The sequence below is a fragment of the Sturnira hondurensis genome, unplaced genomic scaffold, assembly GCF_014824575.4.
Source record: "Sturnira hondurensis isolate 20B ecotype Veracruz unplaced genomic scaffold, ASM1482457v3 Scaffold0003801, whole genome shotgun sequence".
NCBI lineage: Eukaryota > Metazoa > Chordata > Mammalia > Chiroptera > Phyllostomidae > Sturnira > Sturnira hondurensis.
In genome coordinates this window covers 9,046,870-9,062,090 of record NW_028076432.1, presented here as the reverse complement: position 1 = coordinate 9,062,090, position 15,221 = coordinate 9,046,870, and the positions used below count along the sequence as shown (strand labels likewise).

Sequence of the window (15,221 nt, the reverse complement as noted above, 5' to 3'; positions counted from 1 at the left end):
ATCACAAATGCCCACCTCTCCATTGGTCTTTGAACCTAAAATCCCAAGAACCTTGCTTAGGCAGATTTTTTTTTTCACTGCTGTGTCTCTTCCTTTGAACTTGTTTGATTTCAAATAGCATAAAATATTCTTTAATATCCTCTGTCCTTAAAAAAATAAGAGTCTTAATTCTTCCTTTGATCCCATATCCCCAATTCTGCTTCCAATGTCTCTGCTCCTTTTCTGGTCAAAACACTTCAAAATAGTTGTTCAGAACCTATTTGCTATAGCTCCTGGTGCTTCCATTCTACTAAAACTACTCCCCTCAGGGTCACAGCTACCCCAGTGTTTTCAGATCTGAAAGGCAGAGATCCAAGATGGTAGATGAGTAAATGGAAGCTGCACAAACCTCACTCCAGGACCAAACTAGAATTTCAACTAAATTGTAGGGAAATCATCCTGAATAACCAACTGAACACTAGCTGGAGAGAAGCCTTGTAACCAAGAATAGATGGAAGATACCAGTTCACCACAACAAGACTGGTAGGGAGTATGGAGGAGATGCAAGTGGCTGGTTGACTCCCATGGGTGGTAGCTAAAGTTTTTGAGGGGTATTTCAGCAGCCAGGGGGGTTCCCCCTGAGAAGTGTGGGGTCTAAACCCCAAGCTTGGCTCCCCCGCCTTCAGCACCAAAACCAGGAGTGGAATCCAGATAACATCAATGGTGAAAAGCAGTGGGGTTTCTGTCCACCACAGAGAGATGACTGGAGATACAGTGAGACTTTTATGGGGCTAACACACAAACTTCTGTTTGCAGCCACTTACCCTGGGCTCTGGCAGAAGGAGGACAGAGTGGACTAGAGATGTGTAAGGCAAGCCTAGGGCTGGTGGCTCTGGGGAGAGCGCTGAAGGAACAGCCACCTGGATTTTGGGGCTGAGTAATTCCCCACACTGCAGAGGCCAGCTTTGTCAGGAAAAGGACTCCGCTCCAAATGTCATCAGCCTGAGAAGAAACAATAATCTCACCCACAGAAATTACTCTACCCCTCTCTGTGAAGCTTAAGCCAGGCTGCTGAGTACAGCTTGAGGTTATATCAGTGATTAAGTTTAATAATGATGGTCAAAATCTGGTAGCTCTGAGACTTTAGCTGACCCTCCCCTGGGCCCAGTGCTGGTAAAAGCTGACCTTGATGCACAGCCTGGTTCTTTCTGCACACACTCACTCCACAGGGAGACAGAAGCTACGGATCACTGATAGCTCCAAACAGGTTGCTCAGGGCCAGTTCCAAGCAGCATCTGACATAGGCCCACACCAGAGTCTGTAGAGCTAACTAAAACAGAGAACCAAACAAAAAGAGGCAGTCAAAATGGGAAGACAAAAAAAAATAGCCCCCAAATGAAAGAACAATAGAATCCTCCAGAAAAGAACTAAAGGAAGGGAGGCAAGCAATTGATCAGATGTAGAGTTTAGAGTAATGATTGTAAAGATACTAAACAGCTTTAAAAAGATGTAGAAACAATAAAGAAGACCAGACAGGAATAATGAATGGAATATCTGAAATAAATAATACACTGGAAAGAAAAAAAAGTAGGTTGGATGAAACAGAAAATCAAATCAGTGATTTGGAAGACAGGGCAGAAAAAAACACTCAAGCAGAGCAGCAAAAATAAAAAAAATAAAAAATGAGGATAGCTGAAGAAACCTTTGGGACAACATGAGATATACCGACAGCCACATCATGAGAATACCAAAAGAAAGAAAGTGGGCAAGGGATCGAGAACCTATTTGAAGAAATAATAATGGAAAATTTTCTTAGTCTGGTGAAAGAAAAAGACACCCAAGTTAAGGAAACACAGAGAGTTCCAAACAAGATGTACCCAAAGAAGCCTACACCAAGACACCATTGTAATTAAAATGACAAGACTTAAAGAGAAGTCAAGAATCCTAAAAGCTGCAGGAGAAGAGCAGGTAGTTACTTAAAAAGCTGCTCCAAGTAGACTGTAATCTGATTTCTCAACAGAAATATTTCAGGCCAGAAAGGATTGGCATGAAATATTCAAGGTGATGAAAAGCAAGTACAACCAAGGCTTACACAGGAATGCTATCATTTAAAATTTCAGGAGAAATAAAAAGCTTCCCAGAGGAGAAAAAGCTAAAGGAACTTGTTAATACTATACTGGAACTGCAACAGATGTTAAAGGGCTTGCTTTAAGAAGAAGAAAAAGAAAAAAGAAAAAAAACAGAGGAAAACAGTTTAAAAAATAAAATGGTAATCAATATGTAACTGTCAATAATCACCTTAAATATAAATGGCTCAGATACTCTAACCAAAAGACATAGGGTCACTGAATGAATAAGAAAACAAGACTCATATATATGCTGCCTCCAAGAGACTCACTTCAGATTGAAAGATACACACAGACTATAAGAAAAGGGATGGAAAAATATATTTCATGCAAATGAAAAAAAAAAGCTGGGCCAGTAATACTTACAGCCAACAAAATAAACTTTAAAACCAAGGCTATAGTATGAGACACAGAAGGACACTACACAATATTAAAGGTAACAATCCAACAAGAGGCTATAACCCTAGCAAACATTTATGCACCCAACACAGAAGCACCTAAATATGTAAAGCAAATCTTAAGGGACATAAAAGAAAGAATTGACAGAAATAAAGTCATAATTGGGGCTTTTAACACCCCATTCACTTCAAAGGACAGATCTTCCAGACAGAAAATCAACAAGACAGTGACCTTAAATGACATACTAGATCAAATAGATTTAATTGATGTTTTCAGGGCATCTCACCCCTAAGCAGCAGAACTGCTAAGCGGCAGAATATACATCCTTTTCAAGTGCACATAGAACGTTTTCCAGGATAGACCACATGTTAGGACACAAAAAAAGTCTCAATAAATTTAAGAAGATTGGAATCATATCAAGAACTTTCTCTGGCCACACTGCTATAAAACTAGAAATCAACCACAAGAAGAACACTGAAAAATATGTGACATGGAAGCTAAATAACATGTTATTAAACAATGAATGGTCAACAAAGAGATCAAGGAATAAATCAAAAGATACCTTGAAAGAAATGAAAATGAGAACACAACAATTGAAAATCTGTGGGACACTGGGTAAGCGATCCTAAGAGGGAAATTCATAACATTGCAGGCCTATTTGAAGAAACAAGAAAAGGGTCAAATAAAGACTCTAACTTTGTATTTAAAAGAACTTGAAAAAAGTACGACAAAGAAAGCCCTGAGTGGAAGGAAGTAGATAATAAAGGTCAGAACAGAAATACATGAAATAGAGTCTAAGAAAATGATACAAAAATAAATGAATCCAAGAGCTCATTTTTTGGAAAGATAAACAAGATTGACAGACCCAATAGGCATTTCCTCTCCCCACTGCATTAATCTCTTAAGAGCACTTGATATACTTGTCCACTTCCTCATTCTAGAAATTGTTGGCCTACATGGCTTTTATGACTTAATATTCATGTTTTCCCTCTCCCTCTTTAGCCAATGGTTCTTAGTCTGCTTCTTTGACTCATCTGTATCCCCTCATCCTCTTAATGATGGGTGTACCAGACTCTCTGTCACTTTTCTTCTCTATACTCAGTCCCTGGGTGATCTCATGTACTCCCATGATGTTATTTAACGTCTGTAGGCTAACAAGTCAATATATGCCTCTGACCCTTTTCTTTCGAGTTCCATACTTCAACCCAACCAACCAGAGGCTGCTGTTGGCAGCCTCTCTTGGATATCTAATCACCATGTCCAAAAAGGACTCAAATATATTTTTAAAAAACTGTCTTGATTCAGTTTTCTTTAATAAATGTATTACTAGTCTATTCTTTTCTATTTCAGTAAACAACCCCATTTTCTTTTCTAGTGCTCTTGAACCTAGGAGGCATCCTTGAGTCCACCTTCCTTTTCTTTTTAGCATTAGCTATATTTACATCATCACATAGTCTGTTGATATGTCCAGTTAGTTTTACTGTTAAAATGCACATGGACTCAGTTTTATTCCCTGTAGCTCCATTGTCACCCATCTCATTGTAACCACTATTATCTCTCACCCAGACCATTGCAATAGAGCAATTTATGTCCCTACTGAAGTTCTCACCCCAACGATTCATTTATACAGCAGTCAGGATCAGTTTTAAAAATGTCAGTCTACTTAAAGTTATTTTAGCACCTTGATAAAATGATTTCAAGTCTTTCCACTGTACTTAGGTCTCTGCTGATTCCTGCTGATCATTTTATACCAGCTTTCTTTTGTTCACCATCTTTAGCTTTGCCAATCTCCTTGAGAAAAACTAAGCTCTTTCCTGCCATGGGCCTTTTGAATTTGTTGTTGCTCTCTGAAATACTTTTCCAAAAAGAATTTTCTATGGCTTACTGCTTCTCGTGAACCCAGTGTCAAGTCATAGCTCACTGCCTTGGCAACGCCAGCTGTGACTAGCCTATCTGAATTGGAAGTGTTCCAAGTAATTTTTATAAAATACATATTATATATCACACAATAGTACTTAATTGAGTTTCGTGTTCATTTCTTTGTTTCTCTACTTGTGTTTTCCCTTACTAGAATACAAGAATCTTAATGGCAAGGACCTTGGCTGCCTTATAATTGTGTGCTAAGAAGTTTTGTGTGTCTTTGTAAAAATATATTCATTACCCAACCTACAACTTTAATGGATACTAGTATCAACAGAATTTTATGACCAAGAAAAGGAAGGATTAGGCTTTCTAAATAATTATAGTGAGAACCTTCCTATAGTCATGCTGCTTCTGCCTTCCTTGGTTAAATATCTTCCTGTCATGTTAAAAATTCCATTTTGTTTCTGGGACCTCCCACCTTGAGCCACAAGACCTCAAAACATTCTTGCCTCTACTGTGCAAAACACTGTGTCCTTGGGCAGCTCACCCTCTCTGAGCCCTGATCTTTTTATTTGTAAAAGAGGGGGGGAGTTGATTTATCTTACCATTCTTTTTTGAATTTTAAAATTCAACAAATATTGATGACAACTCATGCATCTTTATCCTCTTTTATTAAGATTTTCAAATCATCAATATTAATTTAAACAACTTAATTTCCCTAATGCTAAGACACATTAATCATGCAAAGAGCTTAGAGATTTTTCACATTGTACAAGGAACATTCTTTAGGTTAGCACGTGGTTTCTTTATCAACTAATAGAGTACAGTTCAATTCTCATAGGTTAATATTTTGCTCCACAACAAAATAAGGCTGCCTGACTTAGAATGATCAGTTATACAATACTTTAGTAAGCACTTAATGAATGTTTCCTATGTGCCAGGGTCTGTGTTAGGTGCTTGGGTCTTTGCTAAATTCAAGAGATGATCAATACATGAACCCTGTCTTCATGGAGCTCAAGATTTAGTGGAAGAAATAGACAGACCCAGAGATAAGTCCAAACAAAGCAGATTGGTATAAGAGCTCAATTCAGCAAAACAGTTGTGGAGACATGGATAAGGATGACTATAGTGATACAACTGCTACATGTTCTGGGGAATTAATTCTCCTGCTTTCGAAAACAAATGGAATATTTTTAAAGTTGGTCACAATCCAACAATATGACATGAAACCAAGAAACAGACATCCTCCTCTGCCATCTGTCTGATTCCTAGAGTAGGCTTGAAGACATTTCTCTGGTTTCTGAGCTCACCTCCTTCCAAAACCCTGGGATTTCTGCCTTTCTGAGCAATCTTAAGCCTTGCAATCACCAGCAGGCAAGCAATCTGCTGCTCATCCTTGAAGCTCCAGAGACCTGCCTTCTGCGTGGATTATTTCTGGTCTGCCAACTCGGCAGGTACTTGGCTTGTGGGCATGTGGGTCAGGGCACCCTTCTTAGCCAGATAGCCCAGGGGATGCTTGGAGAGCAGAATGGAGGGGGAGCCTCAGTGGCAAATACATCCAAGAAGTCACTCCAAAACATGTAATTAATCTGTAGCTGAAGAGTGAGGCAGGCTTGCCAGCCCAGGAATGTTTTGCTTCAGGTTTATACCTCATCAGGTTTCCCATGCACGAGAGAGACAAGCTACGGAAGAGTGAGTGAGGTGTCGTCAGCACTGTAGAGCACTGAGAGAACAGTGAGTAAAGAACAAAAGCATTGTGTGTCCTTTAAAAAGGCCCTTAATACTCTACTATCTTTACAAGACCTAGTTTATATATACTAACATTTCTTCTGTGAAGTCTCTCTCTAGATTCTTTATGGAGCAGAATATAGAAAAGTTTAAGAACATGGATTCATATCCTGACATGTTACTTAACCTTTCTGTGCTCAGGTCAATTTATTCATAAGATGGGGGTGAGAATGACAGTTAACTGGTAAGATGGCCATAAGTGTTAGAGGAGTCAACCCGTATGATGCCCTTGGTGCACAGGAAGCACCAAATGTCAGCTCTGCTTTTAGCCTTTTAGTAGTTTTAGCTATTGCCTATTTCTGAAAGTTTGGTTGGTTTTTTCGTTTTTGTTTTTGATCTCACACTTCTGTGCCTTTCTTGTTTTGTTTCCTACGAATTAAATGTTTTTATTAGCAAATTTCACAGGTCAAAATCCTAGCCTTTATTCACAAAGCCACCATCCTAAGAGTGTTCCAAACAATAGGATGTAACAACAGAATATCCATTGCATATCCACTCAGTGTCAGGTGTGGTGTAGGTGCTGCAGATGCAGGGCTTGAACTAGACTGCTCTTGCGGTCCTTACTTCCTTGCGCTCTTTTCTTTGCTCCTACATATTCTAGCCCATCAAACCACTATTACTGCAGAAGTTTCATTTTCTTACTTACACTTGTAGACTGGGTAGGGAGGAATGGTATTAGTGACTGCTGTATCCCCATGGCCTGATATAGCACACAACACATAGAGGACATTTACTGTTTGTTGAATTAGCAGATGAATGATCACAAGCATGTAGACATGTGCTTGCCTTTGTTCACCTGGACAATTGTTCTCTTGAGCAATTAGGTGCCAAGGGAATGGAAGGCTTTCCAAAGCCCCTTTTCTATTGCTTTGACATTTATCCATAGGGCACCATCTAGCACTAATGTTCATCTTCTTTCCTTAGGAAGCAATAGGCATAAAAGCTCTTGATTCCATTGTGGAAATCTCAGCTCTGCTTGATGAGTATTGTAATGTTAGGTTAATTAAAAGTTTCAAATTTTCCTATCTTTAGCATGCCCAAGTCCAATCTTCTTAGAGAAAAAGAATAAACAAGACTTCAACCTATTCTTTCTGTTTCAGCTATTGCTCCTCAACCCTCTCTCCTTGCCAGAAAGGTTTTTTTTATTTTGTTTTTTTTTTTCTTTCAAACATCAGGAGAGTGTCAAATCCCTTGTCAGGCCTTAATCTGAATAGTGGAGAAAAATAATTTTAACTATGAATTGGACTTATCTATTTGTCAGTTACCTATTAATCATAATTAAAAGCATGATTAAGCTGTCATTGAGAAATCTGCTAAAGCCCTTAATTGTGCTAATGTATTCTACTGTTATTTTTTTAAAAAAGTATTATCCAGAGTATGATAAAGTCCAGAAAGGACCTTGGAGCTTTAGCTCAATTCAATATTTTTACAAATAAAAGTAACAAAAAGTTAAGGACTCTGAAGCCATGAACAAAAGATCGCATAGAGAGGACCATATAAAAACAACTTCTGAGGAGCTAGAAGCATAATGCTTACATGTTGAAAGATAATTAAAGACCACAGAAAATATTTGTAATGTTTTTGACAAAAATAAACAACTAAGTAAAAGTATGACAAGTCTATACAGTTCAGGAATAAAAAAAAACAAATAAACCTAATACAAAAGAGCAGAGAAGGTAAACAGACATTTTATAAAAATATATATAAACTATATAACATATACAGGAAATAGAGAAATTCTAATGAATATTTTTTTGTTTACTTTTCAGAGTAGCAAAGATTAAAAAGGTTCGTTACACCTAGGACAGAACGACAGACACACTTTCATTCTCTGTGAGAATGCAGCGGGTACAGTCACTTTTGGAAGACAATTTGGAAATATCTAACAATTTTAAATGTAATAAAGTGTGATAAACATCTTTCAATTCCAGTGTTGAGAATTTGACCTTTAGCTATATTCACGAATAAAAATTGCATATTTGTATATATTGTTTAGCAAGAGAGAGAGAAACAACTAAAATGCCTGTTAATAAGTGATTAAGTGATTTCTAAATTATGACATGTCTACACAATGCAATTCTTATTTTAAAACCTCTATTGATTGATTTAAAGATAGCAATTATACACACATTGAATGTCAATAATATCTTAATATTATAATTAATGCTGACCTTGTGGAGCCCCTAAAAATCTCTTAATGTCAGTTTGTTCTAAAATGTGGAAGGACAAAAATTGAAAAGTGAATTTTATTTGACCTCATTTATAATAGCTAACTTAAAAAAATTATAAAATTTGTTAAAAACTATAGCAAATTGTTCTCAATTTTGATGGCCTTTTTCCCTTGGTTTAGTGCTTATTGCCTTTGCCTACCATGTAAAGGATTATTTTTTACTTTTGAAATACCAGAGATTCTGTGTCTAACCAGAATAAGTCTTTGTACTTTATGCCAACTTTATTATATTCTTTACTATTTGAGAAAGAAAAGAAAAAGATTCAAGTTTCTTCACTATCCATTTTATATTTCTATTCATCAGGGTTCTCATGGTGCTTTGCCTGATACCAGGTAACAACAGCACCGTGTTTACCAGTCATTTCAGTTATTTGAAATGTCGCGTAGGTCATAGCCTTACTTCTGTTTTGTTGGTTTGTGTTTTAGAAAAGCTTTAAGTTTACAACAAAATTGAGAGGAAGGTACAGAGATTTCCCAGGTAACCCTCTGCTCCCACCAGAGTGGTGCATTGTTACAACTGGTGGACCTACGTGGCATGTCATTATCACCTAAAGTCCATAGTTTACCTTAGGGGTCACTCTGGGTGGGACATTCTAAGGCTCAGACGAATATATACTGACATATATCCACCATTATAGTATCATACAGAGTAGTTTAACTGCCTTAAAAATCCTCTGTGTTCTCCCTATTCTCCCCCATCCCTGCCCTTGGCAAACACTGATCATTGCACAGTGTCCATAGTTTTGCCTTTTCCAGGATGTCAGACATTTGGGATCATACAGTATATAAACTTTTTAAATTTGCTTCTTTTACTTAGTATATGTATTTAAGTTTCCTCCATGTCTTTTCATGGCTTGATAGATCATATCTTTTTATTGCTGAATAATATTCCATTTCTAAATGTACCATAATTTATTTACCCATTCACATACTGGAGGACGTTTTGCTTGCCTCCAAGCTTTGGCAATTATAAAGTTGCTCTAAATGTTTACATACAGGTTTTTTGGTGGCCATACATTTTTAGCTCCTTTGAGTAAATACCAAGGCACATGATTGCCAGACCATATAAAAGTATGTTTAGTTTTGTAAGAAGGTGCCATACTGTCTTCAAAGCTGGCTGTATAATATTTTATATTCCCATTAGTAAAGAATGAGATTCCTGTTGCCCCACATCCTCCCCTGTATTTGTTGTTATCAGTGTTCCGGATTTTGAGCATTTTAATAGGTGTGTAGTGGCATCTTGTTTTAATTCAGTTTATTAAGAGATATAATGACATATGATGTGGAGGGCATTTTCATATGCTCATTTTTGCCATTTTGCATTTTTTTTGTTGAGGTATCTGTTAAGAGTTTTGACCTATTTTTAAATTCTGGTTTATTTTCTTATTGTTGAGTTTTAGAGTTCTTTGTATGTTTTTGGATAACAGTTCTTTATCAGATGTGTGTTTTGCAAATATTTTGTCCCAGTTGGTGCCTTGTCTTTTCATGATCTTGACATACAATGGAATTCTAAAACAGGTTTTACATGGAAAAAGGTAGATCTGCATGTATTGATGTAGAAATATTTCTAAGATAGATGATTAAGTAGGAAAAAAGTACAGAATCATGTGCAAATACAATTCTCTACTGTATGCAAGATAAATATTCTGCTTTTTTTTCTGGGGACAAGAAAAGAATAGCGAACTGGGACTTATTTTATTAATTTGATCCTTTCTATACTTCCCCAAATTTTCTAAATTCATTTTATTTTTTAAGATTGTATTTATTTTTTTTAGAGGAGAACGGAGGGAGAGAAGGAGAGAAACATCAATGTGTTTTTGCCTCTTGAGTGCCCCCTACTGGGGACCTGGCCCACAACTCAGGCATATGCCCTGATTTCCCAGTTTTGCATTCAATCCACTGAGCCACACCAGCCATGGTTGTTTTTTAAGACGATAAAATAGGTTTTAGGCAATTTTCCCAATTTTTGCTTTATATATTTTTCTAAATTTAAAAAACATTATATTTTATTCATTTATTTATTTATTTTTGGAGACTTAAATACCAAGTTTTATTTATTTTCAATAATGAAAGCAACAGAACAAAGAAGAATTAATCTACTAATTTTTAAATCTATTATTGCCTTAGCACAAAACTATCCTTAATAAATAAAAACATATTCCTAGTAACCAAGTAAGACTATTCTTGAGACTCTCTCAGCTATTGTCTATACTTTACACAACACTGGGTGGTAGGAAAATAAACACGTGTTAGATATTGAGTGATAAGTACTGGAAGAAAAGAAAAGCCAAGGAGCAGGGTCCCCAAATATTAAGTTAGAAAAGGGAACATGGGTTTTCAAAGAAGTTTAGGAATCAGAGCTCACTGGGAGATGCAGGGGTTTAAGACAGTCCGTGTTCAAGGCATTACAGTGAAATCTTTCCATGTTTCTGGATTCCTGATTTGGAATCCATCACAATCTGGGCGAGCTTCTGCCAAAGGATAGGAGGCTCTTCATTCACACTGCCTGGAAACACCTGCACTTAATGGTCCTCCTATGACTTGGTCACTAGCTCCTATCACCAATGTAATAGAGGTTCCATCTCCCCACCCCCCAAAAAACTTACTACTATGTAGACCAGCGATTTTCAACCAATGTGCTGCAAGACTTTTTAAAACATGCACTACCTGACTGTTTAGATGGGGGCACTGACCTCTTTTGCCTTTAATTGTCAAATTAAAAAATGACAAAAGTTAACACAACAAAGCCGTCTGGTATGAATGAATAAAAAATATATCTGTATTTTCCGTCACATCAGCAAAAAATATATCTTGGGGTGTGCCACAGATTTTGTAATTAGTTTATGTGTGCCATGAGATGAAAAAGGTCGAAAACCACTGATGTAGATCAAGTTATCTCTGATTTATCTTTTCCTTAATAAGAACACTGCCACTGACAGGGAACATTCTGAACATACCCAATACCTTTCATTTTTATCCCTCTCCACACCTCTGCTTGGCTACAAAAATCTATGATCCACAGATCACTGGCAGGTGACCTCTCACCAAAGACAGGTGTCCAATAAAAGAATCTCTAAGCTTCAATGATCACAATTTTTCCTCCACCTCATCTGCCACACCTTTTTATCTGCCACATCTTTTTTTCTTCCTCATTATCTTCTTCATTACGTGTTTTGGAAAGCAGTTATCTGAGCTCTGTTCTGAGCACCGGATTTTTTGATCAATGAATCTCAAGTATCCTCATCATCTTTTTGCAAATCTAAGTCATCCTGTTGAGACCAACTGGGATCCCATCAGTCCTCTGACCAGGCTCTGAAAAGGAAGTAGTTGCCTTCAGCTCACTGCTATTTTTTAAAGGTTTTATTTATTTATTTTTAGAGAGATGGAAAAGGAGAGAGAGAAATATCAATGTGATTGATGTTTCAGATGTGTAGCCTCTCACACACCACAGACTGGGGACCTGGCCTGCAACCCAGGCGTGTGCCCTGACTGGGAATTGAACCAGTAACCTTTCCAGTTTGCAGGCTAGTGTTCAGTCCACTGAGCCCACACCAACCAGGGCTCACCACTAGTTGTAGAAAAGGCCTGCATAACTACTGACAGACCCAACTCTTTCATTAACTGTGGGATGACCTTAATGGCAGCTCCCACTGCTGGTGGACAAACTTTTTCATCTTCTTCCTCATCAGGCTGCATCTGTGAGTCTTGCCTAGGTGTGGGTGGATCATCATCACACATTACTGCATATATGTCAAAATCAGGCCTCTCCTGCACCACAATCTCCTCAAACTCCCTGATGGCTTCTACCAACATCTTTCGGACTGCTTCTTCATTCTCTTTGATCTCTACCTTTACAAATTCTTCTCCAGGTAAGTCTGGAGTTGTCTTATTCCATAGTTCCCCACCATCAGCAGCTTCTGGTCTTCCTCTGGGTTCCACTGGAGTTTCAGGGAGGACAGCCCAATGGGTACTTATGGTCCTAGCCCTGCAGTGCGTGACGTAGCAGTCCTTCCTGGACTGCCCGCAGTGCTGATGGAGCTGGTTCGGCTGAAGTCGCCCCAGGTCCATTAAGATAGGTTGAGCCAAGAATTCTGGGAGGGCAGAAATTTTTTATTCTCAAAGGTGTCGACAGTGGCATCTAAACGCCACCTGCATAATGGCTTTATTTCTGTTAGACATGACTCCAGATATTGAATTCAATTAAATCATTTTTTAATAAATATATATTTGGTGGGCTAGCAAAAGCTCAACTTTTTTCTCTTATCTGGTATATAAGTATGAAATTTTGTGGTCTGGCAGGGGTCAACAAATTGCTTTCTGTAAGGTGATAAAAACTAAATGTTTTTCACTTTGTGGGCCATTTGGTCTTGGTCACAACTATTCAACTCTGCCTTTGTAGCATAAAAGCGGCATAGACAACATGTTAATAAGTGATTGTGCCTCTGTGCCAATAAAATCTTATTTACAAAGAAGGTAGAGGATAGATTTGACCTATGAACTATAGTTTGAGATTCCTTGCCTAAGACATTAATGTGTCTAGGAAATATAGAATTTGTTCAATTCATGAGATAACATGGAAGATGAAAAATGCCAAAAACTCACAAGGATAATACAATATAAGCAATGACTCAGTAAAAAAAGTTCAATCTATTTTTTCTGGTAAGATGTTTATCCAACCCTCCTTTATATATGGATATAGGTGGTTATAGTATTGAATTGCTATGAAAATTTTAATGTATATACACTTTCTTAAAAAAATATTTTCTGGCCCGACTGTGACTCAGTTGGTTGGGAGTCATCCTGCAAAGCAAAAGGATGCTGGTTCAATTCCTAGATGGGGCACATGACTGGCTTGTGGGTTCAGTTCCCAGTTGAGGCTTATTTGAGAAGCAGCCGATCAATGTTTCTTTTCCATATCAATGTTTCTCTTCTTCTTTTTCTCTCTCCCTTCCTCTCTCCCTAAAAATCTGAAAGTAAATAACTGTTTCCTGAGTAAAACTTGACTTGTAATATTAATTAATTTCTATAATATCAGAGTTGCCATGAAGGCAATAACAATCTTTCTAATAATCTTGCAGGCTACTGGTTACTTTCTTATTTAATATCATGTCCATGTTCCTGGGAGCATTACTGAGGTGGAAATAGTGATGAGTAAAACATTTAGTTTTCAGTTTTAGTTTCCCTATCTTTACAACAGGAAAAATAGAACCTGTTATATTTACTAGAGAATGACAGTATTATCTTAATGGTTGGTATAAATCTGTGCCCTTTCTTCATTAGCTGTTGTGAGAAAATTACTTTAGAAGGAACAGAAAAAAGACCCTACAATTTTCTGTCATGATTTGATGCTTTATTTTCTTCTCTCCTCTTGAAAACCAGATACAGACAGCTGACCATTCACCATGTACTTTCGCTTCTGCTATTATAAGGGTTAATAAGGGAGAGGGGAGCTCCAGGAGAATTAAATTACTTTAAACAGGATGGCTGGGCCACGGTGCACCCTGTCTGGAAACTTGCTCATATAATTCTCAGGCCAATTGTTGAGACCAAAGACTGTATCTACTTATATGTGAGGTCTGAGGTTGGAAGAGAAGAAATAACAATATAATGGCAGAAAGAGAAAAAATATATATGAGATACAGAAGATTGGTGCCCTGTTCAGATGGCATTAGATACCCTGGTACCAGCTGTATATGCCCACCTTCCTGACTCTAAACACTGTAGCTAATGGCTATTCAATGTGGAAGTCCTAAAAATCAGTTCCTTTGTCTTAAGGAAAGACACACTGAGGTGTACTTTACACTATACCAAGATGTGGCTGAGACTGGGAGTTTGGCTGAAATTGTGAAGATGCTTATTTGACTTCTTCCTTTTTTCTTACTGCTTTACTTATTCTTTCTCTGGTTTCTCTGTAATAAAACACTTCAGTAAAACCTTTACATTCAAATCCTTAGTTTAAATTCTGTTTCTTGGAGAACCTAATCTGAGACAATAGGCCATGATAGCTCCTTAGCAAATGGAATAGCGAAAGTTAGACTCATTTTACACCAACATGCACATAATTTATAAAGAACTGTCTACCAACCTGTCCACAAATGCATGGTGAAGAAGGAAAATGGGATCGTTGGCAGATCCTTGTACCTGAGACATTGTTCCATTCATATACACGTGCAAGGCATTGTGCATAGTGCTTCGAGAGGCATCTGCTATCCCAGTAAGTGGACTAGCGAATCCTGTTAGTAAAAAGAATTAAAAACAATTCGTTTACTTAAATGATTGAAAATCTAAGTGATGATTTTATTTGGTTTACAATAACAAGTGCAAGGCTAATTCAAAGTCGTAGATTGAATACTAAAATTCATTCTGTACTGAGATTTTTTATATTTTGAATAGCCAGTGAGTATTTAATATATCTTTCTGGAGTTGAATGGTATTAATCTGGGTACTGAGAACTGATTAATCAGATAATTTAGAATGAGCCAATGTGTACCCCTTTCTGTGGCTCCCACCTTTAAATACTAAATTCCTCCTTTAAATACTAAAAAGTAGTTAGACTTTTTTTATAATTATCAGCATAGTTGTTCTCACTTCAGTCTGTAACACTTAGAACAGACCTTTCTAGCCTGATATGTGTTCTTTTGCTTTCCAGTTCTGGTAGTTATCTTTAATGTTGGTTTCTGGTTCCAGAGAAAGTATAATATGCCTGACCTTCCACATCACTATGCATTATCAACAGCCTGGGGTTTTGGGGGGGCGGTGGGGGAGCAGGCATCAGGTGACAGTGTGTTTGATTTTGCAAAACACTCCTTTCAGAGTTTATCAGAACTCCATTAATT

At 37.4% G+C, this 15,221-nt stretch overlaps 1 protein-coding gene across 1 annotated transcript in view; it reads right to left on the bottom strand.

The window, feature by feature from the left end:
• Positions 1-15,221, bottom strand: part of TYR (tyrosinase) — a 77,989-nt gene that overhangs the window by 26,932 nt on the left and 35,836 nt on the right. Inside the window, exon 3 of the mRNA XM_037042925.1 lies at positions 14,471-14,618. Coding sequence (XP_036898820.1) covers positions 14,471-14,618 — 148 coding nt within the window. The remainder of the gene's footprint in view (positions 1-14,470; positions 14,619-15,221) is intronic.